Source organism: Helianthus annuus, chromosome 17 (genome assembly GCF_002127325.2).
Source record: "Helianthus annuus cultivar XRQ/B chromosome 17, HanXRQr2.0-SUNRISE, whole genome shotgun sequence".
In the NCBI taxonomy this organism is placed as follows: Eukaryota; Viridiplantae; Streptophyta; class Magnoliopsida; order Asterales; family Asteraceae; genus Helianthus; species Helianthus annuus.
Window position 1 is genome coordinate 95,199,142 of NC_035449.2, and position 24,519 is coordinate 95,223,660.

Consider the following 24,519-nt stretch of genomic DNA (forward strand, 5'->3'; position numbering starts at 1 on the left):
GGTGGTTGTTCTATGATGGCGATCGTGGTGCTATGGTTGTCTGCCGGAAATAGGCGGTGGTTAAGATGAAGAGAAGATAATAAATTTGGTCACAACAAGTAATAACCTGTGTGAGATTAGGATCTGTGGAAGGTGGGTTTTTAATTGAATTTAGGGGAAAGTGAGTGTTATTTATTCAAAATGATGACGACGATGGATATAGTGAGTTGTATATCGAGAGAAAGAGAGTACAATATGTTATTTATTATACATAATGGACCAAGTACACTATCTGATTAATACTTTAATATTGTATAAATTTCTATATCGTATTCTTATTATTATATTTACAAGACCGTATTGAATATTAAAGAACAAAATTTATATCCTACTCATAAATATTAACATTCAAGTTTGATATTATAACTATAAGCCTATATATATTTGTTTACAAACTATAAATATATAAATGGGTATAATATCAGTATTCGTTTTTATCTCTTTTAATTGCTCTACTTAGTATGTGACGGTACTGTAACAAACTGAACTGATACTGGCCGAAAGTTCACCGCAAAACACGGTCTTTAAGTCGTAGTCATTAAATTACTTTTTAGTGTTTAAGATGTTAATAATCTTTAAAATTGAGTATTTTTTTCTATTTTCTAAATTTCATTTTTTTTTTATAGTTTAACGTTGTGGGTTTACGGTTTCGATTTTATTTTATAAAGTTTTTAGCACTTTATTTATTCGCATGGTTTAGCGTGAAACAACATGTGCAAGTCCATAATATTTACTATTCATCTTAATTTGAGTTTTTCTTCGACTTTTGTTCGCTTTAAATCTCATTAGTTGCCAATGAGGTGGTGGTGGAGTGGTAAGGGAGAGTCTTGGTGTTCTAAGGGACCCAAGTTCGATTTCTGCCCTCCCCATTATTTTATGCGGCACCTGGTGATGATGGGAGACTAGGCGAATAGGTGGAGATCGCTAGTTCGATCCTTGAACTGAGCGGGTTTTACCTTACCGCACTGTCGTGCCTTCGAGCGAGTGTTCACGGGCTTCGACCCTAGGTGAGGGTTTTCCCCCGGTTCGGAGGCGAATGTATCCCGATGTGGTGAATTACGCCAGTAGCCCGTTTAGAGGATTCGTTGCCCGTTCAAAAAAAAAACCTCATTATTTTCAAGTTTAACAAATTGTCACAATTTTTTTTTCTTTTTAACCTCAATAGTTTTCTAAGTTCAACTTTGTTTCCTCATACTTTTCACGTCGCAACGCATGAGTTATAATCGACTTAATTATTCTTTTCTATGTTTTACAATTCAGTCAAACTTTTGCGAGTTAACCACCACAAGGCGAGTGTTTGGTTCCACGTTTTTATGTATACTTTTTATTCGATTTAACGGTCCCGTAAAGCGCGGGGTCCTAAAAACTAGTAGACTACTATTATAGACAAAAATCGATCGGTTTCTTAAAAATCTTATAAAAAACTAGTTTAATAATTTAATAAAAATTATAAATCAAACTCATAAAAAATCAAAATCAAAATTTTCATTTTATTTTATCAACCTATAAAAAAGTCATTTCAACCTCTATAAATTGTTCAATTCTACCAATTTCTTTATTTATACCCCCCGTCTGCAACTTCAACCACCATACTTCCAGCCCTAACCCTTTCTTCTACCTTCTCGAATTCACACCTAAATTCCTCAAATTGGACTGTGATTTCGATGCATTTAACCTAAAAGCACGACCGATTTGAACACAAATCGAATCAACCCCACCGAACAACAACCATATATGGCTGCAGGATAGATTATTATCGCGATTATACGTTTCAAAACAAGTGATCAATCAATCGACTTCATAAGTAGAATTCAGAGCACCTGATTTAGGTGCACCAGGTGAATTAGCTGATTTTATGCTTAATTGCACACCAATTCCTGTTTTAGCTGTGTTTAGGTCTTTTTATGGTACTTTGAACTTTGAAACCCTATTTTTTGAAACATTTATTGTTAGTTGTTACAGTATCTGGTTGTAATTGTTGGCGGTAAATGTTTGTATTCAAATGGATTGTGTTGAATAGAATCATAGATATGTGTAGCAAATATGGTTAAGTGATTTATTTGTTGCTGCTGTTGTTGGTATGTTGTTTACTGTTGTACTGAAACTGTTAAAATGTTAATGTTGTAGTGGTTAGAGTAAATATGGCGGCGACTCCGCAAAATGTTGAGATGGAAGCAGCAAAGTTTCTGCATAAGCTTATTCAGGAATCCACTGATGAGCCTACAAAATTGGCTACAAAGTTACATGTGGTATGTTGCATGTATGGATGTGTTTGTTTATATATTTTTGTTCTTACTGATTTGAGTTTGTGTATATTTCTACGGTACCGTGTTTACATTCGTCATGCATAACAACTAACTTTTCTAGAAGTAAAATATAATCAAAATATTTCTACTAGTCAACGTGTTCCAACTTACTGATGAAATGAAGATGAAAGTAAAATATAATCAAAATTTGGATTGATCACCTAAAAGTTGAACACGTTGAATATCCGTTCCAAATCTAATCTAAGATATAAGATACATGATATCTTGTTAAAGGTTTTAGAGGCATAACTTGTGTGCTAGGAAAACAACTTACCAGAATTGCATTACATACTATATTTTATTAAATTAGGTGTGCACTCAGCTTTATACTATTGAATCATCACTAATATTTGTTTGATTGGTTTCTAAGTTTGAAATTATAATAGTTTGGGAGATACTTACATATCAATAGTTTATTAAATTATTTGATCTTTTGTAGTACTTTAGAAGCACACATGGAGTTCATGTGATTGATTTGTATGTGTAAGGTCTCTTATGATATATTATTGAAGCGCAGTGCGCACAACTCTGTTAACAACTGATAAGCCTTAGGTCAACAATAAGATAATGAGTTGGTCCATTTAATCCCTTATGTGCAGTGCAAGAAATTCTTTGGCTGATGCAGTACCATTGAGTAATCAATTAGGATGCCCTAAGCAGGAAAAACACATTTTCTTTTGAGACAAAAGTTGTAAATGTGATGGCTTTCTCTTGCTTTATAACATTTTTTTTTTCATGGGTTCACAGATTTTGCAGCACATGAGATCCAGTGGAAAAGAAAATTCAATGCCGTATCAAGTTATATCAAGGTAAGATTCTCAACAGCATGACTGTATACCCGGACCGCCAGTCCAATTTGTGGGTTTTACAAAGACACCACATGTCGTTTCTTATGTAGGATTGACATTCTATCTTAAATTAAGCAATGATCACCTTTTTTTTAATCTTATTATTATCATATTCAGTCATCTTGTCACACTATCGTACGTATTTAACCAACCCTCATGCTCTGTGCTTCACACACTACTCTTTGCCTAAATTTATTGTCTTCTTGCAAATACCAATTAGACGACAATAAAATATTAGGTCGTGGTTCACTGGTTAATATGGATTATTCCATGTATTTTTCCACATGTCTAATCACCACCTCTGGTAGTCAAATTATGGTTGCTTCAGAATTTAATTGAGCCCGTAACTAGTATTTTAAGAAACCTGCTGTTAGTTCATTGCAAATAGTTTTGAAGGTGATTATTGCTTGAATAAGGAGGCGCTTATGAAAACGACACTCAGTCTTTGGGTTGTTAGTTTTATTTTCACAGCTTCGCTAGTTACTCTAATGAATAAAATGCTACTTCTGCACATGGCTAAAACTTTGCAATGTAATATATATGTTTCTAAATCCCGGCTTTTATTTCATCCGATCCTATACTTTTATTTTCTAAAGGGCTATGGAGACGGTTATAAATAGACATGGTCTTGATATCGAGGCTTTAGTATCATCACGACAACCGGTGACCAGTGGGACTCAAGCTGGAGAATCATCCCTATCCCAAATTGCAGGTACAAAACTATCATGTTCTGGTGGTTATAACTTTTTTCTTGCTTTATTTTCTTCTACAAACTAAGATGATATTATTTATATTCAGGTTCTTCACAGCAAACTGCAGTGGAAAATGATATGAAGAAAAAATTAACGACGGAAGACACTGCAAAAATTTCAACATTTTCAAGCAAACCGCTGCATGTTCCTAGCGGTTTAGGGCATGACATCTATCAAGGATCTGCAAGTCAACTTCCATGTGAGTACTATACTTCAAAGCCTTTACGTATAACGTATTCCTAAAATTTTGGCAAATTTTTAGGAGTTTTGTATGCTTAGTGTCCTATTTTGTACTCATTCATATTTCCCTGCTTGGACTGAAGCACTATAACGGTTATATTGACCATAACCCTTAATATCATGTTTGGTACATATGTTTAAAGTTTGATATATGCAAGGTTTTGAAAAACGGAAACGAGTTTCTAGGCGTTTTCCTTTTGCCTCACCCTCACGAGGCGTAAGCCTCGAGGCGAACCGAGGCGTGAGCCCAAGGCGGAATTAAAAAATAAATATAGTAATTATATATCTTATAAAAAAAAAATAATAATACTAACTAAATTCATTATCAAATTCATCAAAAACACACATAAAAAGACATAAATTGCTTGAAATTGCCACAAAAAGTTAAAAACATCAAAAACAAATATCAGAAACCCCTGAAGCGCAGCCTTTTTAGGGCCTCAGCCTCTCTGAGGCGCACGTACAATAGAAACCCCCTGAGACGCGCCTCAGAATCGTTTTTTTGGGCGTTTTGCCTTGAGGCACGCCTTGAGGCACGCCTCGAGGCGCACGCCTCAACGTTTTTTTTAAAACCATGGCTATATGATGTTGTAGCGTGCTAATGGTTTATATGAATTGCTGCATGTGATACTTTTGTCCTCGAGGGCAGGTGCGTCTATATATATGCATGCATATTGCTTTGGTCAAATGATTGATTTATGATGTTATCGGTTGAATCACACTTTTTTATTCAAGGAAGTAGTTTTGTAATATTTTTCTATCAATTACAGCTATTAAGAGTCATGGATCAAATGCCGGTACTTCTGGTTCATATGAATCAGCAGAACCTGGGAACCCAAGATCCATGCAGTTCAGCAATTCATACGATAACCAGAGTGCTTCAATGTTGATGCATAAAGGCCCAACTGGAAAGACATTGGATCATGAAGGTGGCCTTCCAAATGTAATGGCAAGTGCAAGTAAGACCGTTCAGGTATGGCTATTTTTATCTCATGATCTGCTATCTTTATTTAACCATATTTTTGTTTTGTTAACTATGGTCTTCGCATGACCTTTTTTGACAGGGTGGGATCTCAAACAATGTTGCTGAAATGGGAATGCTTCAAAATGAAGCTTCAAGAGATGCTGGAAAATTACCAGCTTTACAGTCTTCTTCTGCTGGACCTTCCATGCCTTTTAAGGAACATCATTTAAAACAACTCAGAGCTCAATGCCTTGTATTTTTGGCTTTCAGGTTGTACTAATGAAACACATTTCATCCTTACATTGTTCAATATCTGATTGTTTACGGATGCTCACAGCTATAACACAGCGTTTTCTATATACAGGAATAATTTAATGCCAAAAAAGTTGCATCTTGAGATTGCACTGGGGAATGTTTTTCCAAAGGAAGGTAGCTCTGCTTATTTCAGCTCTTAACTAATAGACATTTTACAAAAATAACATATGAGAGCATGTTATGAGCTGTCTAGCTATTGACTATATGCAAATAACAAATGGTATTGCAGATATATCTAGCATTGAGCAAAAGGGAAAAGAGCAGTCTATGGGCCCTGGTTCTTCGAGCAGTGTATTTGTTTCAGAAACAAATCTTTTGAGAGAAGGCGAGAAACTTGATAGGATGATAGATAAAAATGATCCACCTTCTGGTCTTCCTGAACATGGGAATGCTATGATTTCCAGGAAATTTGAGGCAGACATTCAAGAAACAAAAGAATCTCAGGCTCTTGCCACTAAATTGGCGCAATCAGATCCTACTAGCATTGCACCACATGCAGAAAATCGGCATGCTCATACTCATTTGTCAAGTTTTCCTTTGAGTGAAAGACAGATGATGGTGCCAAAGAATGCTAATATTCTGGAAAAGGATGTAATACTTGGTGAGAATTCTCACTTTAGATCAACAATCACATACATGTATTTTTTAAATTCTTTATTACACGTTGCAAGCACAGAGCTAATAGGTGGAAACCGGTCTTCAGACATATAGAAAATTCAACTAATTTGGTTTTTGAAATTACCTAGTGTACTCAGATCTGAGTGTTGTTCTGATGTGGGTTGGCTGATCATATTTTTAAATATTTTATTCATTTTGTAGCAGGAAACAATCTTGACAGGGAAAATACATCTGAACTGAGTACATCACCACCATCACCAAAGTATACTACATCTGAAAAGTGGATTGCAGATTGCCAAAAGAGAAAAGTTGCTGCTGAACAGAACTGGGCTGTTAAAAAGAAGAAAACAGAGCAAAGGATCTCAGCTTGTGTTGAGAAATTAAAGGTTTGCTATTTTAAATCTTCCTTAAACAAAACGGAAATAGCTGTTTTGCTGGCTGCCTTGGGATAGGACTAATTTAATTGTTTTTAATCCCTTTCATATCTGATTTTTATTAATCTAACAGCGAAGAATAAGCTTAATATCTTTGTTCTAGACACTATAGGGATATCTTTATTTGTCAGAGTTCAGGGCCGTAATGATTGATGACAGATGACCTTGTGTGGATCTTTTTTTTGTGAATTATATAAATGCTTATATATATAAGAAGGTGATCTATCATCTACGTTCCTAATTTATTTTCAACAATGGCTATGCAGGAAACAGTTAGCTCTTCTAAAGACATTTCTGCAAAAACCAAAAGTGTCATTGAATTAAAAAAGCTTGAACTCCTAAATCTCCAGCGTCGCCTCCGGAAGTAATTTTTCTATTTGATATATATGTGTGTGTGTGTGTGTGCGCGCACGCTTTATTCATCATATTATTTTTTGTACCTAGTATTTTTGAAAGAGCTTGAACACCTACATCCAGTGTTTCATCTTAACTATCCATTCAATTCATATTTTTAATTTTGTTGCAGTGAGATCCTGACTGATTTTTTTCGACCTATATCGCATGAGATGGATCGCTTAAAATCAATTAAGAAACATAAGATAGGCCGAAAATCAAAGCAAGTTGAGAGACATGAACAAAAGATGAAGGAAGAACGTCAAAAGAGAATTCGAGAAAGACAAAAGGATTTCTTTGGTGAAATGGAACAGCACAGGTGCGTGTATAATTAATTTTGACTTGCTAAAGCATGCGTTGATATTTGTGTGAAATATTTTAACTTTCAAATACTGTTTCAGGGAACGACTAGAAGATTTATTTAAGTATAAGAGAGAACGGTTGAAGGGCTTTAACAGGTATGCAAGAGAGTTTCATAAAAGGAAGGAAAGACTTCATCGCGAGAAAATTGACAGAATTCAACGGGAAAAGATCAATCTGTTAAAAATCAATGATGTGGAGGGTTATCTTCGAATGGTTCAGGTAAAATGTGACTTAATAGATCATTAATAGAATTCAACCAATATACACATTTTGGTAAATAAGTTAAATTAATTTTCATCACAGGATGCAAAATCGGATCGGGTGAAACAACTATTGAAAGAGACTGAAAAGTATCTTCAGAAGCTTGGATCTAAGCTGAAAGAAGCAAAAGTTCTGACAGATACGAATGGTGTAAATGACAGTGGTGAATTTACAATTGAAAATGAAGATGAAACAGACCAGGCGAAGGTGCTTCATCTGTGGTTGCAAATTGTTTGTTTGTTTTTCTATGCTACTAAATATTATCTGGTCTTTTACAGCATTATATGGAGAGCAATGAAAAGTACTATCTCATGGCTCATAGGTATATAAGTCTCTTCCACTTCTGCTCAAGTAGTCATGGTGGACTGATAATTGGCCTTGTTGAGATAAATTTTCATGCTTGTTTTCAAAGTTGCCCTTCTGTTTCCTCAATTTTTCTTCTCTATCCATGTGATAAGATAAATTTAAGAATACTTTTGTTTTTCTTTTTCCCGAGCACATACTCATGTTGTTAGGCGATATTTGAAAAACCTGTATGGCCTTCTTGTTTTGCATGATTTAGTTCTTGAACGTTTTGGCACGGCGAAACTTTTAAAACTGGATGAACATGACTTTTTCAAAAGTTAATGGATTTAAGCACTTGATAAAGGGCCTTTCCGTTAAGTTTTGACAATCTAAAGTATGTAAATTATGCAATTAAACAATTTGTGTGCAAAATGTGGAGATACATAGCGTTCTTTCTGAATTTTGCTCTAATTTTAATTGGTGATTTCTTCTGTCTTATTAATAAAAACTTGGATCTGTCTTAATGGGTATTTATTATTTTGTTTATTCAATGCCAGCATCAAAGAGACTGTAGCGGAACAGCCAAGTACTCTTGTTGGTGGAAAATTGCGAGAGTAAGCTATAGAAACGTTATTCTAGTAGTCACTGTCGTCTATTCGCTAAAGTGACTGACAGATATAATTTTCGAAAATAAAACAACTGGATGTGTTTGTCACTATGCTCCTTTTTGAGTATTGCATGTTTATATACTGTTTGTCCTCAGGTATCAGATGAACGGGCTAAGATGGTTACTGTCTCTATACAACAATCATTTGAACGGAATTCTTGCAGATGAAATGGGACTGGGGAAAACTGTTCAGGTGTTCTATTCTTTATCATTTTCGTTTGTGGTATGTAAAGTAAGAAGTTAGTTATTAGTCTGATATGTTGTTTCTGCAGGTTATTTCCTTACTCTGTTATCTCATGGAAAACAAAAATGATAGAGGGCCCTTTTTGGTGGTTGTCCCATCCTCGGTTCTGCCTGGGTGGGAGTCAGAAATTAGCTTTTGGGCCCCAAGCATGAACAAAATTGTCTACTCTGGGCCTCCTGAGGAGCGCCGAAAATTATTCAAGTATGCTATCTAAACTTGTAGTTGTTTGGACCCTCGGTTCAATTAAATTCTTAATTATTAGAGCCTTGTTTGAATAACTGCAGGGAGAAAATTATTCAGCAAAAATTCAATGTTCTTTTGACAACATACGAGTATCTCATGAACAAACATGATAGACCAAAACTGAGCAAAATACAGTGGCATTATATTATAATTGATGAAGGTCATCGCATTAAGAATGCTTCTTGCAAGTTAAATGCAGACTTGAAGCATTATCGTAGCTCTCACAGATTGCTTTTGACTGGAACTCCTTTGCAGGTTTGACTATGATTTTAGATCTTCATTGCAGTTTGGTCGTTTTTTAGTATTTTTTTTTTGTTTTATGCTTTTTAGTCATGTGGATGCTTTATCCTATACTTTAAGAACTGCAATTGAATACACTAAGTATCTGCAATTCACGTAAGCATGCCATTCTTTGTAATAAATCATGGTTTACCATCTCATTTTGCAGAACAATCTTGAGGAATTGTGGGCACTTCTCAACTTTCTGTTGCCAAATATATTTAATTCGTCGGAGGATTTTTCTCAGTGGTTCAACAAACCGTTTGAGAGTAACGCAGATAACTCCCTTGAAGAGGTGAGCATTGTTGTTATTAGCTAAACACATTGTTGTTTCATAAATGTTGTTGAATTCTTACCAAGATTGTGTAACAATAATGTTTGCTTATTATGTTCAGGCTTTGCTTTCTGAGGAAGAAAATTTGTTAATCATAAATCGTCTTCACCAAGTTCTGCGACCATTTGTGCTTAGGAGACTGAAGCACAAGGTTCTTTATTTTTGCGTTTAAGTTTATAGTAACTATTAAATGATATCACATGATAATGCTATCGGTATCTTCTTATTTGAATGCTTGGTTTAAAAAGCGCGCCTAGGTGCAAGGCACAACAAGGCTCAAGCCCTACTCTTTTGGTAGCGTAAGGCGTGTTTTTTTTTTTTCAAAAAGCACACCTGAGGCGTGATTTCTTGAAAAAAAAATTGACCATCAGGCGCGCGCCTCATGTATTTCCCATGTTTTTGTGCAGTAGGTTGTTGTACAACATGCTTTTCATGTTGTACATGCATGTAATTTCCATATTAAAACATATATAAAGCTTACTTGTCTCTAAATATTGGGTAAACGACACTAGAAGCCTAGGAAATATATAAAAGTTAAAATATAATTATATGCGTCCTGGGTACGAAAAACAGCGCACTTCTGCGCTTGGCGCTTCGCACCTCGGTTATAGACCTTGTCGCTTTTGTGCGCTTCTTGTTTTTTAAACCAAGTTTGAATGTACTTTATGCGTTCAATTTCTAGATTATTGCCACCAGCAGCTTTTAGGTTTACGTTTCCAGCTCACATCTATGAGTGTTATCAAGCTGAGTCGAGTCAAAAAGGCAACTTGACCTTGGACCTCAAAGTTTGTAACTTAACTTGAGTTTGATTGAGCCTTCATTTTCAAGCTCGAGCTTGATGAATTAATTGATACTTTTATGCGTGGATCAACTATGCTTGACTCAATGGATTTGTTATGTAAATGTATACACACGAAGGGTAAAAATGTAAAATAACACAAGTTTGGTTAGGCTCGGGACCTTTATGGCCTGGTATAGTCAGATTGTTTCAAATATTGGTTTATCCTTTGAGAACAACAAAAAGGATAACTATAAAAGCAAAATTTTCGCATGCTTTTGTATTCTGTGCTTAAAATTTTTGCTAAGAAGCTTCTCATCTCTTTTCTCAGTGATGATTCTTATTTTATTTCGTTTTGTTAGGTTGAGAACGAGTTGCCTGAAAAGATAGAGAGACTTGTAAGATGTGAGGCTTCTGCATATCAGAAGCTATTGATGCAGAGGGTAGACGACAATCTTGGTGCATTTGGGGTTTCAAAGGTTCATTTTGCAATAAACTAACCATTTTTTGCTATCTTGAGCATGATACACCATTATCAATTCAAGCACAATTCAAAATGTCAAATTCTTGATAATTGTGTGTTAATAACATCTGAGATTTGAAACAAGATTACTACAGGAAATATGTTGTTGTATTAGCTCACTAATATAATAAAGTTGCTTTTTGTTTGTAATAAGCTTGTTTACACGTCTTTGTTTCTTATTTTTTTTCGCTAGGCTCGAGCAGTGCACAATTCAGTCGTTGAACTACGAAATATATGCAATCATCCTTACATCAGCCAGCTACATAATGAAGAGGTTGTTCTTCTCTTTCTTTCTGCTATAACTGATAGGACTTCTTATTGGTGCCATGCTTTGTTGCTTACTGAAGCGATTTTGTTTTCTTTAGGTTCATGAACACGTTCCCAAGCATTATCTTCCTAATATTATAAGGTTTTGTGGGAAGCTTGAGATGTTAGATCGGCTACTGCCCAAGCTTAAAGCCACTGATCATCGGGTATAATATTCTCACCGAGTTTTGATGAAAGGAAACCCAATGTAGATAGGATGTTTAGAGTTGTTACATGTTAGCTGAATGCTTGATTTTTTTTTTGTCCTTTTGCTTTCAAATTTTCATAGCTTTAGCTGCAATAGCTGGTGTGGTGTGGGAGTAGAAACAAAATTATACTTTTAGTAGAGGCGCTTGAAATATGTCAGCCAGCCTTCTGTTTTTAGATACTTATATTGTAAGTCCTATGTGCAGATTCTTCTATTTTCAACAATGACTAGGCTGCTTGATGTTATGGAGGATTATTTGTATTGGAAACAGTACAAGTACCTTCGCTTAGATGGACATACATCTGGTGGAGACCGTGGGGCCTTAATTGATCAGTTTAACAATCCAGGATCACCATTTTTCATATTCCTGCTCAGGTGATTGGCCTTTTTGTTGGTTGAAGATTCTCTAGAGTGATGATCATAAATTTTTTAATTTATTTCTCGTATTTCATTTTTTGTTAATGATTTATGTTTTTTATTTAATTTATTTCTCATATTTCATTTTTTGTTTTTGATTTATGTTTTTTATTTATGGCATCTGGTTGTATGTTTGTAATTACGCTGAGCATATGTCCTTGTTATTCCTAGCATTCGCGCCGGAGGTGTTGGAGTGAATCTTCAAGCTGCGGATACAGTCATCATTTTTGACACAGATTGGAATCCACAGGCAATACATATATACATAACATATATATACACACACACACAAAATACATAAAATATTCCAATTATGTAGTTCCTTGAGTTTTTTCTTATACTCACTGCTTTTATGTCCCTTCCTATGGTTAGGTTGATCTGCAAGCACAAGCCAGAGCTCACAGAATAGGTCAGAAGAAGGATGTACTCGTTCTTCGGTTAGAAACTGTATGTAGACCTCAGGTCTTGGTGTATCTTTATACTGTGATATGAAAGTTTACTCATGACTATTATACTGTGATATGAAAGTTTACTCATGACTACCAGAGAATGTTAAGATTCTTTGTTAATTTTAGCTCATAAAAATGTGTTGGTGTTAGGTTAAATCGGTGGAGGAACAAGTTAGAGCTTCAGCCGAGCACAAGCTTGGAGTTGCTAACCAGAGCATAACTGCTGGCTTCTTTGACAATAACACGAGGTAGCGTCATGTTACCTCTATGGTGTTCTCTGTGATGACATTATACGCACATGCAATGTGAATATATATATATTATGCATACGAATCATGTGTGCTTGTGCTCTTACTTTTAATATATTTGTATATATACACACACAAACAAATATATATAGGGGATGGTTATCTTGAGAACTCTAAATATTATGAGAACCACGAGAACTCGCGAAAAAACCAATTAAAATCAATTTTTTCATTCTATATTATTTATTATCATTATAAAAATACAACATTTAAAAAACAATTTTCTCTTAATTAATTCATCTTCCCTCTCTAAATTAGTCTTTTAACAATTTTTCTACACGTGTAAATGATAAGAACTTACACATGTGTAAATGGTAAACTCACACGTGTAATTATTTTTTTGATTTTTGAATGCATGTAAATGTAAACACGTAACTTTTTTATGTCGTTCTACTAATAATAATGACAAGTGTAGTTTTTTTATTGAATTGCATATATTAGATGTTCATTAACTTTCAAATTGAAAATTACATCAAAATAAAAGGTAAACGGGCAGCTCCGCTACCCCTTTTTGAATTTGAATGGTTTTTGACCAAGTTCTCGTGGTTCTCATGAAATATACATATATGTGTGTGTGTGTATATATATATACATATACGTATATAGAGGAGGGTTGATATGAAAGCCTACTTGAGTTGAGAAAATCTAGTATAACAATCATTTATTTTTGTTTTTAACATATGTTATTATAGTTATTACAAAAAATTGTAGGTGATTATTACACGTGTAACAAAACGTTATTGTAGCCTTGGAAACTGTGTAACAGTTAAACAACATTTTATTATGCATGTGTACAGATGGCTACACTTTTTTGTAATAACTATATCATATATTACATACATAAAAAAATGATTGTTTGATAGGGTTTCTCAACTCAAGAGGGTTTTCAAAATATACTTTCCCTCTATGTATATGTATAGGCGAGTACGATATGCATATGAATCATGTGTGTAACATGTATATCGACCATGTGTTTTATGTATACGAATAATTTTTTTTTGCATACGTATCATGTGTATAGCATGCACAAGAATCATGTGTGTGCAACATTCATACAGATTATGTGTGTAATATCTTAGTATTGCATACATAAATGCATGTAATATGCACATATCATGTGTGTGTGTATTCATATTACACATAATATCATAGTATTGCATACATAAATGCATGTAGTATGCATCATATATCATATTATCATGTCTGTTTGTGTAGTGAGTGTGTGTAATGCAAATGTATCAATGTGTAATATGCATACATATAGATAAGTTGACCGTGCCATTAATTATATCATAGTGCGGAAGACCGAAGAGAATACTTGGAGGCCCTGCTGCGGGAGTGTAAGAAAGAGGAAGCTGCTCCTGTTTTAAATGATGATGCTCTCAATTATCTCATAGCCCGGAGGTATGCACTTTGGCTATACAGGGACCTCAAATTTTGAACCTATTTAAGTGTAATGCGATATAGAATTCTGAACACATGATCTCATTGTTCAGATTCCATATTGCATCAGCTATCTATAGACTGATTACCTGATGAACAACCAAGCAGTTTAATATGATGAATGCACACCTTGGTTGGTGCATGCACGGACAATCTCAACAAACCAAAGAGAACAACAGCACTCGTCTTTTTTGACTGGCAGTCGTCAAATTTACTAAAATCTGGTTCCACATATGTAACTTGTCATACTGATAAAAAGATAATTAAGAGAATGGTTTAATTATCAAAGTCTTTAATTGCGTACCACCGTAATCCATAGAAGTACTTGTCGATTAGGATATTATATTCCACTAGTGGAAGAAATTCAATTTCAAGTTTCGCATTCTTAATTATCTTTGTAATTTGATGATGACAGCGAGTCTGAAATTGACATATTTGAGGAAATTGATAAAAAACGGCAGGAAGAGGAGCTGGTATGTTTACCCTTTTAGATCATCTTCAGTCTCACATTTTTTTGTTGTGTTTGATTAACAATTTATGATGTACCATGCAGGCTGTATGGAAAAAGTTGGTTTTAGAACAAGGGGGAACAAGTAGGGAATCCATACCTCCCCTTCCGTCTAGGCTTGTGACAGAAAACGAACTGAAATCATTCTGTGAAGCTATGGAGGCAATTGAAGTTCCCAAACCTGTGGTTTTACCTGGTATCGCGGGTAAAAGGAAGGGTGAGCTTGGGAACTTAGACACTCATAATTATGGAAGGGGAAAACGAGCAAGAGAGGTTAGTTAATGTTGTTACATTATTGCCAATTTTGATTCCTTTATTTAATTTAAAAGGCAAACAAATTGTTGCAGAAAGTATGCGGTAATATTACCCATGTGCTCATTTTGTTTGTTATTATCTGTGGTACTTAGGTGCGTTCTTATGAGGAGCAATGGACAGAAGACGAGTTTGAGAAGTTATGTCAAGTTGAGGCACCTGGTTCCCCCAAACCTAATGAAAAACCTAAAGAAAAGGGTTTGCCTATTGGTGCAGAAGGTGTTGGATCGTCAAACATACAAATCAAGGCAGAAGGTGTTGTTGGATCGTCAAACATACAACCAACACAACTTCCTGAAAGTGCAACCGTTCAACAAATCAAGGCGGTAAATCCACCACAAAAACGGGGCCGTGGAAGGCCTAAAAAGAACAAGACAGGAATTGCTTCATCTCCAATTGGCCTTCCAGTTTCTCCAGTAACTGTTTCATATGCTGTTAAAAGTGAAACTTCTGTTAAACTACTTGGAAAACAAACTGATCCTGGCTCTGGCTCTCAGTTGAATGTTACTAGCCTTTCTGGCTCCAGTATAAACCCCCCTGATAGTAAGTCAACGGTTACTTTAACATCTGCTGCTACTAATGCCATCCTGGCGCCCCCTCCTGGGTTTCCGCCAACAACAGATCATCCTCCTGGTTTTCAGCCCACCGTTACTCCTCCAAGTCAAAAACCGTTAACCGCTCCTCCAGGCTATCAACCATTGACCACTCCTCCTGGTTATCAGCAAATTACCCCTCCACCCCCTGGATTCCAACCGAAAATCACGTCAACCTCTACTGTTCTTCCTAATTCTCCAGAAAACCCCACTGTTCTTCCTACTCCTCAAACAACCCCTACCCTTCCTGCTAGTGTTCAGTCAACACCTACTGTTCTTGCTGGGCCCCAGTCAACCACAACTATCACCACTAGTATTCCTACTGGCACACTTTCAAGCGCTACATTAACGGTGACTCCTGTCTCGCTGCCAATGCTCTCCCCAACCTCAACCGATTCTCAGTCTGCTATATCTCCTTCTGCAGTCACACCTGGTCGGGGTCGAGGTAGGGGTCGGGGTCGACCTCGCGGCCGAGGTAGAGGTCGTGGTCATATTGTTGAAAGTGAAGTTGATACACCCATGCCCCCACAGCGTAGGGGTAAAAAGCAGAATCATATTGTATTAGCTATTCCTGGTGTTCAGAGTTCTCCAGTCGGTAAGCCAGAAACAGGTTCTGCAGTTATTAAGCCAGAAACGGGCTCTGCAGTCGCTCAGCCAGAAACGGGTTCTTCTGTCAGTAAGCCAGAAATCAGTAAGCCAGAAATCAGTAAGGCAGAAACAGTTTCTGCAGCTGGTAAGCCAGAAACGGGTTCTGGAGCTGGTAAGCCAGAAACAGGTTCTGCAGTTAGTAAGCCTGACACGGGTTCCGCAGTCGGTAAACCAGAAACCGTCGGTAAACCAGAAACGGCCGGTAAGCCAGAAACGTGGTCTTCTGTCAGCAAGCCTGAACCAGGGTCCTCAGTTGGCAAGCCTGAAACTGGTTCTCCAGCGGCCCCATTTACTGCTACTGAAACAGGCAATGAGACTTTGGTTTCTGAGCCAACTCCTGTAACTGCGGTGACAGTTGCCACTCCTGTAATTTTAACTGCTTCTGAAGTCCCCAGATCTGATATAGCATCGCCAAGACCACCAGTTTCTTCTGTCGCTGTGGCAGATGTTGATGTTGGGACCACACAGATGCCGGTTTCTGGTTCTGTTGGATCTCAGCCCAGTGTGAGTTCTCAGACAGCCACACCTGTCACCGTTCCAGTCAGCTCTCTCCCAGTGTCTCCTGATTCCACATCGAAGAAAGGTAGAGGAAGGGGAAGAAAGGATCAAAGTGGAGTGGACCCACAGCCACAACCACCCCGTCGCAGGGAAAGGAGGAAGAAGGATGATACTGTAGATGTGCAGGATCAGAAATCTAATGAACCTGCACAGAAGAGAACACGAGCTTCTTCTGGGAGAAAAACTGTTGCTACAAGAAGTATGGCACGGAATCAAGCTTCTGAAATAGCTGAACCATTGCCAAAGTCTTCGTCAAAAGTGAGAGAAAAATCAAGCATATTAGTAGAAGTTGATACATTAAGCAAGTCCGTTGGTGCTAGCAGAGTAGATGATAGTATAAGCACCCGCAAGGAGAAGGTTGAACCAAAAGACGTTTTGGTAGCAGATAAACCAGGGTCAAAGTCTCACGATGCTGTTGAAATTGCCAAGCCCAAGGAAGATTTGGATCCCAAAGAATCAATAAATTTGGTGGTCAGTAGTTATGCTTTTATTAATACATGCTTGAGCTTAAAATTATCAAACAAGCATGTAAATTTTATGCCATATACTAGAATCAGAATCACCCTCTCTTGGTTCAGTTCTATAGCTTTGTTTTAAGGTTGTTTTTATCTGTACTGTGCAGGGAGAAAGAGAGTCCAAATCAGAGGCTTCAGCGGGGAAAGAGTCCAAACCATCAAAAGAAGTTGAGCTTTTAACAGCAGTAACTGAGAACGAGGAACAAGCGACAGAGTGCAGTGCTTTAGAAGGCGGTGGCAAAGATAATAAAACTGAATCTGTCACGTCAGAAAATGAAGTTTTAGTTGAACAGAAGGTTTGAATCTCTTTGCTCTTGGTTTCTGTATCTTGCTGCGGCGTTTAGTATGTATGCAGTTTCTTTCTTATCTTGACTATCTGATTTGTTTATGTGCAGACTGAAGAAAAAGTTCCTGCAATCAATGATGGAGACACTCTGGAGGCTAACTCAGCTGAAAACGAGGAACAAGCGACAGGGTTCAGTGCTTTAGAAGACGCTAGCAGGGATAATAAAACTGAATCTGCCGCATCAGAAAACAAAGTTTTGGTTGAAAAGGTTTTAAATCTCTTTGTTCTTGGTTTCTGTATCTTTCTGCTGCATTTAGTATGTATGCAGCTTCTTTCTTATCTTGACTATCGGATTTGTTTATGTGCAGACTGAAGAAAAAGATCCTGCAATCAATGATGGAGGCACTCTGGAGGCAAACCCTGCTGTCAAAAATGATACTGCAATCAATGATGGAGACACACTGGAGGCAAAGCCTGCTGAAGAAAACATTGTTGAAAAAGATCCTGCAATTAATGATGGAGACACTCTGGAGGCGAACCCCGCTGAAGAAACTGTTGTCGAAGATGTTCAGAAGGCACCAACTCCTATTGTGCAGGTGGTAAAATTTAACAAAATAACATGCATGATTCTTTATTTTTCCTGTATTATATGTAACGGTTTTATGTATATCACGGTGCAGACTGGGATCACTGGAGAATCCCCATCGGAAACTGACTCCACTTCCTCTAAAACGACTGAAGCAATTTCCCAGGGAGAACCTGTACACGAGGAGAAGGAACAAGAAGTTATTGATCCTATAACAAAAGAAGTGGATGATCCTAACATTACACAGGTTAAGGTCAAACTCCCTTGAGTTATTAATTTCTTGTGTTGGTGGGAAGGTGGATGGGTTTTCATCTTTCCACCTGTAGCTTTGGAGCTGTGTGTCTTATTCCAAGTCACCCCACACCGCAGACTCTTACCACCTTTGTCTAAAGACGGAACATGAACCTCAACCACTTGGTTGAGGAACGAGGAGCACCAAAAATTTATCTTGATGCCACTAGGCCCAAGGCTCATTTGTTTTGTTTCATAACCTTGTATGTAATATGTAATATTCATAAACCTCTCAAAGTTTATAAACATAGCTTTTGAAAATTGTTAAAAGGAAATGAGACCAACATTTGATTTGCCATGACGAGGTTCATAAACATGAACCCTCTCATGTCATCAATCATATACATCACTCCTCACATTGGGAACTCAATTAATGAAGCTCATCATCTCTTTTATGCTTCTATAATAGATGCTCTTCTTAATACTTACATAGAAGATTTTAACTAGCAATGAACTGAAGCCAATAAGCCTCCGCAGAGGAGAGTGGTCAACATTGTGTGTCTATTTATTGGTGTCGGGCTCAGAGGCGTGTTTTGCACCAATGGCCATTTTCTTTGTATAACTATGAAGTGTGCAGGATGGTAGAGATGGTGTTGCAACCATTGAAGGAAGGGACGTGGTTGAGACAGGTGCTAAATCTGCTGAGGAATCTGTGGATGCCTTCCAGGAAGAAATAGCAAGTGACAAAGCAACATTGGAAGCCAGTAGTACTATGGTAGAAGATGTCAAACCCTCCGAAAAGGTCGAGGATGCCTCCCGTTCTCATGAAGAAAGTGAACATGAGAAACAAGTGGGAAACAATGATGGCATTAATAAGGTAATTGAGAAGTAGTCATCAGTAATGTCACTTGCTATCTGATTCTGCCAAGTAATGGTGTGACAAAATGGGTGGGTCAAAACAGGTTCAGGCCAAAATGAGTAATTTGGTTCTGGTCAAAGTCGGTTGGGTTGTGTTGACCCGTAAAATTTGTGTGGTAATTTTAAGAGTTTTTTATTTGGCGACAAAATGGATGGGTCAAAATAGGCCAAAACTGTAATTTTGGTTCTGGTCAAAGCCGGTTGGGTTGACCCGTAACACTTTTATGCGGAAACTCTAAGTCAATAATACAAGAGTGGTATTTTTGTGATGAAACCATTAGGAAGTTATATTCTTTTCGAATACACTCCGGGTGACTTTCGACCCGTTTGGCATGTTCCACCCATCTGATAGATCTTTTTTAGTCTATTTAATTACCGGTAAATCAAACTTTCTCCGGGGGTTCTCAAAAAATCTACTTTCTAATCTAATTTTGCATTTTATGAAATGTGTAGGGGGAAAAAGAAGAGGATGGGTGTACAGTGATGGAGATAGATAACAAATCCCCTGAAAAGATGGAGGATATTGGTCAAGATGATGCTGACAAGGATTTGATCAAAGAGGAAGAAGCTCCTGCTGCACAGGTTTAGAACATACTGTTAGTCTGTTTGTTGCATATTACTTTTTGTATTTTTTTTATTCTTTTATGACTTACATGAATCTATGTGTTCTCAATTTAGGAGGAAATAGAGGAAGCCTCTGTAACTATCGACACTGATAGTGCTATGCCGATGGAGATGGATGCCAAACCTTCTGAAGAGGATGCTGATGCCCAAATACAGGATGAAACAGGAAAACGAGATACCGATACAGAAAATGTTAACGGGTCAGAATCCGCCATGGAAGCGGAAATCAATAGTGATAACCCGAAAGAACGAGATGCTGATGTCGGGCAGGTCCAAACCCTCATCCGTTGATACAGAATCTTATCTTTCCTTGATTTCCTATCATTTTACTGTTTTTATCTTGTGAATGTTGCAGAACACAGAATCCCAGGATAATTCACTCACCGACTCTACCTCCAATGAACTAGAGAATTCTTTGGAGGGCAAAAGTGGCAATGATGAAAAAGAACGAGATGTTGATGTCGGGAAGGTCTGAACTCTAGCACCACTCGTTCGTTGATACAGAATCTGTCAACTTTCCTTGATTTCCTATCGTTTTATTGTTTTCATCTCTGTGAATGCTGCAGATCGACAACTCTACCTCCAATGAAGTTGAGGGCAATGATGAAAAAGATTGCAAACCTCCTGTTGAATCCATGGAAGCAATAAACGAGGCGTCTGTTGCAGAAGAAATATCGACAGATGTGAAATTAGACATATCAAGTGAGCATCAGAATCTTGTAGCAAAAAGCCCAGGCAGGGAAGGAGAAGGCAAAAGTGAGAATTTGGAAATAACAGAGGAATGTAAAAGTACTCCAGTTGCGGATGAGGTAGAAGTTGCTGCTGCAAAAAGCCCAGGCGTGGAAGGAGATACCAGTGAACTCCAACAGGCTGATGATCCAGCAAGCAATGATGTTACTTCAGTAGCTAAAGAAGCAGACTCAGGGACTGTTGATTCAAAAATTGAAGAAGGCGGTGGTATGGACAAACAACAAGATGACAAAAAACAGGAAACTGCTCCTGAAAGCTCTCCAGTTGAAGTAGCTGCTGCGGCTCAAGTAGAAAAATGAAGAAGTTGCTGCTGTGGAGGTTGATGATTTTAAAACAGAGGGTGCAGTCAAAGAACAGGTAGCTGATGAGTGGGATTAGTTATTAATTTAAGGAACCGAGCATTAGCTGTAATTAAATGATTGATGGTTTAGCTTTCTGTAAGCGATATAAATATTAGGACCTCAGTGCTCTATAATCTAATATGATATCTTGTTATTTTGGTATTCTGATGACATGGAGGTTTAGTATTTAACCGAAATTATGATTATATAATGTTAAGCTGTCTTATTATTTATTGTTACATCATAAAAATGATTATTGTTATACAAATCTAACACCCATGATTATCCCTCGTTTTGTAAATTGATGCAACGAGTACACATGCTACTCATCACATTGGTTCACCCGAGCGTGGTCACAGACATATTACATAATTACAATATTACATCGTTCAAGCTGTCAAGATCCCCATGCACGTGTTTCAATAACCAGTAAATTTCTCGTTGACTACTCATAACTCGCTTCAATAACCTTTATTATAAATCCGGATAATGTTCGGTCATGTCTAGTTACAATGCTTCCCATGTTGAGAACTATCTATGGGCGTCCTAATGCATGCGATTGAGAGATGCCTGTGATCGACCCAATCTTTAGTGATAGCAAATGCTGCCTATATTCATTTAGTGAAAACAATCTCGATAAGCTAACAAAGAACGAATAAATATCAAAGAAATTGTTTGCAATAATGATTGTGAGAGGAGGAATTGCATGTGTTACTTCTATAATTGTAGAAACTTGCTTTGTAACACTTCTTATTACATAATTCCTTAAAGTTGTGTGGTAACTGTCAAATCACATAAATCCACGTGTTTAATAGCTGATGGCTAATCTTCATGTTGATCTGGACGCAATATGGTTGATTCTATGAATCCTTCGGTCTTGATATTTGATATTGGTTGAAGCGTACAAGTAAATACAACGGCAGAACATTTACTTAGTCATTTGTTCTACTAATTAAAACAACTAGCATCTAACATGTTTAATATTTACTTGGTGATGAAACACTGGTTAACATTAGGTTATTTCAGCCGGTCGTCTCGTAAAGGGTGGTTCAATCTCTATCTTTCACTCGCCGTTAAGCTAATCTTCCAGAAAGTGTCCTGCAAAACAACACCACCGGTGACTCGCCACAAGGAGGGGAATATGGGAGTTCTCCTTGTGACAACCCTCCGGCGTGAGAATAAATATTTGTTTTGAGGATAAGTGTGTGTTAAGAGTAATAGAGTGAGAAATCGAATCCTTAAACCTGGAGGTGGAGTCCTCTATTTATAGCCGGAGAATGATGAAGGAGGAGGCCTGCCAGCTAGCCCGTGCTCGCCAGCTGTCCGACCAGGAGGAATATCCTTTCTGTCCCCTTCGGCGTCGTCAGTCCAAGAGGTGACGTGGCGCGTGGTCATTCGTTCCAGTTGGGCGCTCGCTTGTACTGGCTGTCGGCCTGTCCTCCAAGGATCTTGCAATCGCTGCTGGCGTCTTTCCATTGGTGCCACCTGTTGTCCTTTTTGTCTGCAGGAGCATCTTTTTTGTCACCAGGTGATTTCTTTCGGGAGGTTCTAGAACCTTCTGAATGCGCTCGTGTGATGTGGACGCCAGCTTGGAAAGTGGTGTGGTCCCCGTGACATGTGTGCACTTGATTCGGGACCATACCTATTCAAGTTCCCCAGTCCAGTGTGGCTTCCAGGTGAGTTTATCATCTGGGAGGGATTCTGAACTCAGAAAAAATGAGATTGTGTTGTAGCAGTTGTTATGTAAGCCAAACGTCGCTTGGGTTTGGCGTGTAGGATTTAGTCAAAGCCGCGCGTGTACTTGGCGCACAGAAGTTTGCCAAAAAAGCACATGGGCTTCGGCGTACAGAAGTGAGCCAAAAAGCGCATGGGCTTCAACGTACAGAATTGAGCGAAAAAAGCGCATGGGTTTTGGCGGACACGTATGGGAGTTTCATTAGGGTTTCTTCAAGGAGAAGTTTCTTTTGTTGGTTTCCATGTTTGGTGAGATTTGACCTCTGACGCCTGTCGCTGTCCTTCTACCGTCTGATGTGGCTGTCTTGTCGGAGAGGAACAGTTGCCTTTGCAGGGATGTGTCAGGAATGTTTTTCGTATGTGTTAGGCGTGTTTTTTCGTATGTGTCAGGCGCATGGCGGCCATGCGCCCTACATAGGCGGCGATTCGGTTCTCTCTCCTGATGTGTCGCCCTCTGATTGGTGGCTTTTTACCTCCTGACGGTTCGCTTCCCCGTCGCATACAATACAATGCGATGGGCATAAATACAAGAAATCTTTGACGGTTTCTCCACTTTTCGTAACCTCCAATTCAAATTTCTCTTTTCTTCATCATCTTTTTCCTTTCTTTCTTCTCCGATTCAACGTCTATTTCTTCAAAGATGTCTACTTCTACTAAGCCAGGAGGCTCAAAGAAAAGACAATCAAGACCTAAAGACCCGATGGGGCCGGACCGTGCAGTCATCAACTAGAAGGAGGAGGAGTTCCACAATCTTTGCCAAAGATTTGAGTTTCCAGCGGAATGGGGAGCCCAGTTTCAACCGCCGGGGACACTGCTTTGAACGCTCCCCCTTGGGTATATGACTCTATATGCTGTATTTTCAGGGAAGGAAATTTTCATCTGACGATGACGAAGTTCATTGGGGAGGTCCTTACCCGGTATGTGTGACAATTCGAATTTCCAAGATTTCTATTTCGCATTTATTGCACGTTCATGTATTGTTTAGTTGGTTATTTGCACAATTGATTGCTATGGAATTGTATACGTTTTGATTCAATGAAGTGTATTGTGTGTTTGTGCATGGTTATGTGTTAATTGTGATAGACTTGTCAAATATGTGAACTTGGTGGTGAAACTGTGAAATTGATGTGAGATGGTGTGCTTGTGTAAGATATAGTAATTCAGGGTGTGTAGAGTAATTAGTGAAAATTAAACTATACTTAACCCTAATCCCTTGTTCACTAATCATTTTCACAAAACCAAAGCACGTACTGTATTCTCTAATCCCTTAGCAATCATTATCACCATCATCATTGGCAAGCTATTCATCACTTTTGATTCCGCATTTTCTCTAGAATCAACACAAGGTAAATGATTATTGATTATTTGATTGCATCAATTCTTGATTCTTGTAATATGTGAAAACCCTAGCTCTCATATGATACTTCTGTGATTTTGATTTGATTCTGAATTATTGGTGATGATGATTAGTTGTATGTTTGATAGATTGTTCCTGTAATGATTGTTGTTGTTGATCATAGGTTGATTGATTATGATTCTGCCGTCAATATGTATGAAATTAGGGTTAGAAACCAAGAAACGTAACTGTTACAATCTACTTGAATGTTTCGCATGTTTTGATGATTGGCCAACCTTTGAATGATGCTTAAGTCCGAGCTTTAGATAGAGTGCACATAGTCCGAGTTTTAATAACAAGGATATCTAGTCCGACCTTTATCCCTGTAGGATCGTGTGTTGACCCAACCGAGTCGTTCAGAGATTTGCTCTTGCTCTTCAGATGCGGAATAATAAGAAAAACAAGTAGAAATAGCACGATCTTTCTTTTAACTCTCTTTTGTATTGAATATAAACGTTTTACAGCTCAAACGTCACACCGGCAGAGCTTCGGCGTGGAATTC

The 24,519-nt window shown here is 37.7% G+C and overlaps 1 protein-coding gene across 3 annotated transcripts; it reads left to right on the top strand.

Annotated features, from left to right (window-relative positions):
* Positions 1-1,602: 1,602 nt before the first annotated feature.
* LOC110921860 (chromatin structure-remodeling complex protein SYD) lies at positions 1,603-21,126 on the top strand. 3 transcript variants are annotated; one of them, XM_022166180.2, is made up of 41 exons: positions 1,603-1,877; positions 2,167-2,288; positions 3,093-3,154; positions 3,790-3,905; positions 3,992-4,144; positions 4,956-5,158; positions 5,250-5,419; positions 5,514-5,578; positions 5,694-6,065; positions 6,284-6,468; positions 6,783-6,880; positions 7,043-7,228; positions 7,311-7,491; positions 7,576-7,740; positions 7,812-7,855; positions 8,376-8,432; positions 8,582-8,678; positions 8,758-8,930; positions 9,014-9,227; positions 9,421-9,546; positions 9,647-9,736; positions 10,726-10,842; positions 11,080-11,160; positions 11,252-11,359; positions 11,606-11,775; positions 11,989-12,067; positions 12,190-12,264; positions 12,417-12,514; positions 13,871-13,978; positions 14,433-14,490; positions 14,571-14,798; positions 14,933-17,107; positions 17,259-17,447; positions 17,547-17,705; positions 17,806-18,033; positions 18,118-18,270; positions 18,892-19,131; positions 19,626-19,754; positions 19,851-20,066; positions 20,152-20,265; positions 20,363-21,126. In XM_022166180.2, the coding sequence occupies exons 2-41, from the start codon at positions 2,181-2,183 to the stop codon at positions 20,843-20,845; spliced, it is 8,073 nt and encodes a 2,690-aa protein (XP_022021872.1). In that variant the 5' UTR covers positions 1,603-1,877; positions 2,167-2,180; the 3' UTR covers positions 20,846-21,126. The 3 variants fall into 3 exon arrangements, with proteins under 3 accessions (XP_022021872.1, XP_022021873.1, XP_022021874.1); XM_022166181.2 differs by having other exon boundaries at positions 6,287-6,468; positions 20,363-21,116; XM_022166182.2 differs by lacking the exon at positions 17,547-17,705 and having other exon boundaries at positions 20,363-21,116.
* Positions 21,127-24,519: the final 3,393 nt, after the last annotated feature.

Excerpts from the sequence above, each read along its gene's own strand:
- LOC110921860 (XM_022166180.2), top strand. The coding sequence starts at position 2,181 with ATGGCGGCGACTCCGCAAAATGTTGAGATGGAAGCAGCAAAGTTTCTG. Across the intron at positions 6,881-7,042 it reads CTCCAGCGTCGCCTCCGGAA|TGAGATCCTGACTGATTTTT; the intron begins GTAATTTTTCTA and ends ATTTTGTTGCAG. Across the intron at positions 20,067-20,151 it reads GAGATGCTGATGTCGGGCAG|AACACAGAATCCCAGGATAA; the intron begins GTCCAAACCCTC and ends TGAATGTTGCAG.